Source organism: Austrofundulus limnaeus, unplaced genomic scaffold (assembly GCF_001266775.1).
Source record: "Austrofundulus limnaeus strain Quisiro unplaced genomic scaffold, Austrofundulus_limnaeus-1.0 Scaffold188, whole genome shotgun sequence".
Taxonomy (NCBI): Eukaryota; Metazoa; Chordata; class Actinopteri; order Cyprinodontiformes; family Rivulidae; genus Austrofundulus; species Austrofundulus limnaeus.
Window position 1 is genome coordinate 224,295 of NW_013952590.1, and position 3,405 is coordinate 227,699.

The window sequence follows — 3,405 nt, forward strand, 5'->3', positions numbered from 1 at the left end:
GAGCACGCACACACGTAATATATATATATATATATATGTGTAGAAAAACCCTGACATGAGGTATGAAATATTTTACTGACAGACATATGAGCACGCACACACGTAAGCAAAAACATTTTCACCCACATTTTTCATTACAGCAGCGAGTGCTCATGAAAATAAAAGCAGGGTTCCTACAGTTTAAGGCAAGTTAATTTTAAGACTTTTTAAAGCCAATTGTAATTAAATTTAAGACCAATTTCACAAAAAACAAAAAGGACAAAAATATAAAAACTGGCAGAAACTCATGAATAAAAGTATTTTTGGTTGAAGTATTCAAATATGCCTAATAAAACAATTGTTTTTAACCATATATAACTGCTTTTTTGTCAAATATAGCAAACATCTTCTTAGGAGTCAGTTTTAAACGTTTTTTTAATTCCTGGAAATTCTCTAACGACCAACAAATTTGGAGTTTTAGGACCCACAGTGGGGTCTCAACCCCAATTTGCTGTAGATGAAACCTTAAAGTGCCCGTGACATCAATTTTTTTGTAAGAAATGTGAATACATTTCTGGAAAGACAACATTATTAACATATTATGAAACAAATTTCACGATGCTCAGACAGATGGTTGTTGAGATATTTGCATGTGAAGCAACAGGAAGTGATGTCAAAGAGGAATGTCTGCATGTGAATGTTTTCAAAAAATGTTACCAATTATTTTAATATTTGAGATGAATTCCTATCATCCTATTTACAATGTGTTCACATTTTTAAGATTTTTTCAGGCTAATTAAGGCCTTATTTTTGGATTGATGAATTCAATGACTTTTAAGACTTTTTAAGGATCCGCAGGAACCCTGAAAAGACTAATTAATCTATCAAACTACGTACTTTCTTGAAGACTTGTAGGTTGAAATGCTACCTCGTACCTGTAGTTTGGAGATGATCTCCTCCTTGGTCATGTTGACGATGTTCATGTCCTCCACAGCGAAGGCCGGGTAGGTGAGGATGGCCAGGACTCCGGCGTCCACCTCTTTAGAGATAGACGCTCTGGGTAACATGGACGTCAGGATGGACTGATGACAAAATAAAGAGCTGTGTCTTACAGTGAAAGATACTGAAACTGGTTTCAGATGTACGCATGCATTATGCACTTGTAGGTGTGTGTACCTGACAGTGCTGTATGTCATCAGCTAGAGCATGGACCACAGATCCAGGTCCTCCTTTTGCTCCAAACAGGTTGAGTTCATCCAGCGCCTCCAGAGCTGCCTGGAGGACCAAGACCAATTATAAGAGCTAGAGAAACTGCGTATCCTGCGAAAATGCATACAAGCTTATTGCTGAAAGCTGCTTAAGTACCTCAAGCCAAGCTGAAAAGGTTTAAAACAGGGGTGCCCAAACCTTTTCCCAGAGAGGACCAAAATTAAAATCTATTCAAGGTCTGCTGGCCAAATACATTAATATAATACATGAAATGCAAATACCTTTTAAGTCTTTTTATTTTTCATGGGGTTAAGCTAGGAGCCAGAGCAGTGGCCCACGTTTTGTTCATTTGTTCTTTTAGCACGTGACCTTGGAGAATGTTTGACATATGCTCGAGCAGCAAAGGCTCATGGGACATTTCATAAGTTGATAACAACTGAGTAGTTGTGGTCTTATAAAGTGTTCAAATTGACATGTGTGCTGAAATATAATCTAAATACTGTATCTCCTTTAGTTACTTTTATTTTATGTTTAATCCTAAAATAATTCAAAGATAAAGTCAACGATCGTCACTACATCTCCTTACATAGATATTGGGCCAGTGGATGGATTGATTGTCAGTGGAAATTCAGTGTTTCTGCAGAGGACAACAGGAGATTACAAACTAGTAACCAGGCCAAATCAAATGGCTTGGCGGGCCAATTTTGGCCCGTGGGCCCCATTTTGGGCACCTCTGGTTTGAAAGCCAAATGTTTACTGCGAGTTCAGTTTTGAACAGCTGACTATTGCTGAAAGTAAATAACAATAATGAAAAAAAGCTGAAATTAACAAAAGAAATTAGAAGCATGCATAGTAGAAAGAAGCAGAAAGGAGTTAAAAATAGCTAAATAAAGAAAAAAACAGTTGAAATATTAAAAAAGTAGCTGAGAGATGCTGAAATTAACATAAAATTAATTAAACAAATAAATTTTAACAGCAGAGCCAGTACAAAAAAGGTGAAAAGCACTGCAATTATTTATAAACATTTTAGTGGTTGACAGCTCCATTATTTTGCAATAAAAAAATGGCTGAAAACATCTCAACTATAAAGAAGTGATGTACCAAGAGTGTTATGGTCGTTTTCAGTTCAGTTCAGTATTTTATTGTCTTTGTTAAAAACGAGATAACGTTGGCGAATTCACAGTATTACATTGTAAAAATCAAAGTGCCACGAGCAATAATCCTAAAACAAATTGTGTACCCAATTTCTGATAACAAAATAATACAACCCATCCATCTATCCATCCATCCATCCATCCATCCATCCATCCATCCATCCATCCTTTATTTTAACCAGTATTTTTACTCTAAGGGTCAAGGGGGTCACTGGTGCCCATATCCAGCAGTCACTGTGCGAGGGGCAGGGGACACCCTGGACAGGTTGCAAATCCATCACAGTAGCAACAACCCAAGAATAAAATAATTATAGATCTACACTGTGAACAGTGCATATGCATCAAGTGTCTTAATTTGCTCAAGACTTTGTGCTGCAGAACTGCAATAACATGATTTGTTGAAATAGCACAAAAATTGCTAAATGAGTTACGAGCCGAAAAACATACGGAAGAAAAATGGATCTCACATATTAATGCTAAATAAAAACAATGTATACAGTCAGGGGTAGTATGTGACAGACTATACTGTGCCAATATTTATTCAACAAAAAGCATTCCAGCATTGTGTAAAAACAAAGTCTACCCTTATACTAATTAAACTTCGGATCTAAATGAATCACGTAAATCTGTGTTTTCAACCCTGCTTCTAAGGCACACTGCCCTGCATGTTTTAGATGTTTCCCTGCTTCAACACAGCTGATTTCAATTGGTAACTGATTGCAGTTCAACAAAAGCCTGTTAATCATCTGAATCAGGTGTGTGTAACCCGTAATTAGTCCATTAATCAAGACTTATATTTTTGCGGGCCCACTTCCTGTTTTGCCCTAAAATCGTCAACTTATTTAAAGCCCTACCTCCAGTACAGTAACACTCCACCTGTTCCACTGTGATTGTGGCTGGCTGTTGGCGTCTTGCTGAAAGTTTCATCTTGGAAATCCATCCAAATCCTTGAAACAACTAATTTGAACTATTGGTGAGTTTGCTGGGTTGATAGCAGTATTGTTCACCATAAAAATGTTGCTCAATTGATCTTTGGAGCATTGTTTTATTGGACTGTCAGTGG

General features: G+C 36.9%; 1 protein-coding gene across 1 annotated transcript in view; it reads right to left on the minus strand.

The window, feature by feature from the left end:
- The window catches only part of phka1a (phosphorylase kinase, alpha 1a (muscle)), a gene marked incomplete in the record, with an annotated part of 42,922 nt that overhangs the window by 24,352 nt on the left and 15,165 nt on the right, over window positions 1-3,405 (minus strand). The window contains 2 exon segments of the mRNA XM_014018255.1: window positions 915-1,061; window positions 1,156-1,254. Coding sequence (XP_013873709.1) covers window positions 915-1,061; window positions 1,156-1,254 — 246 coding nt within the window.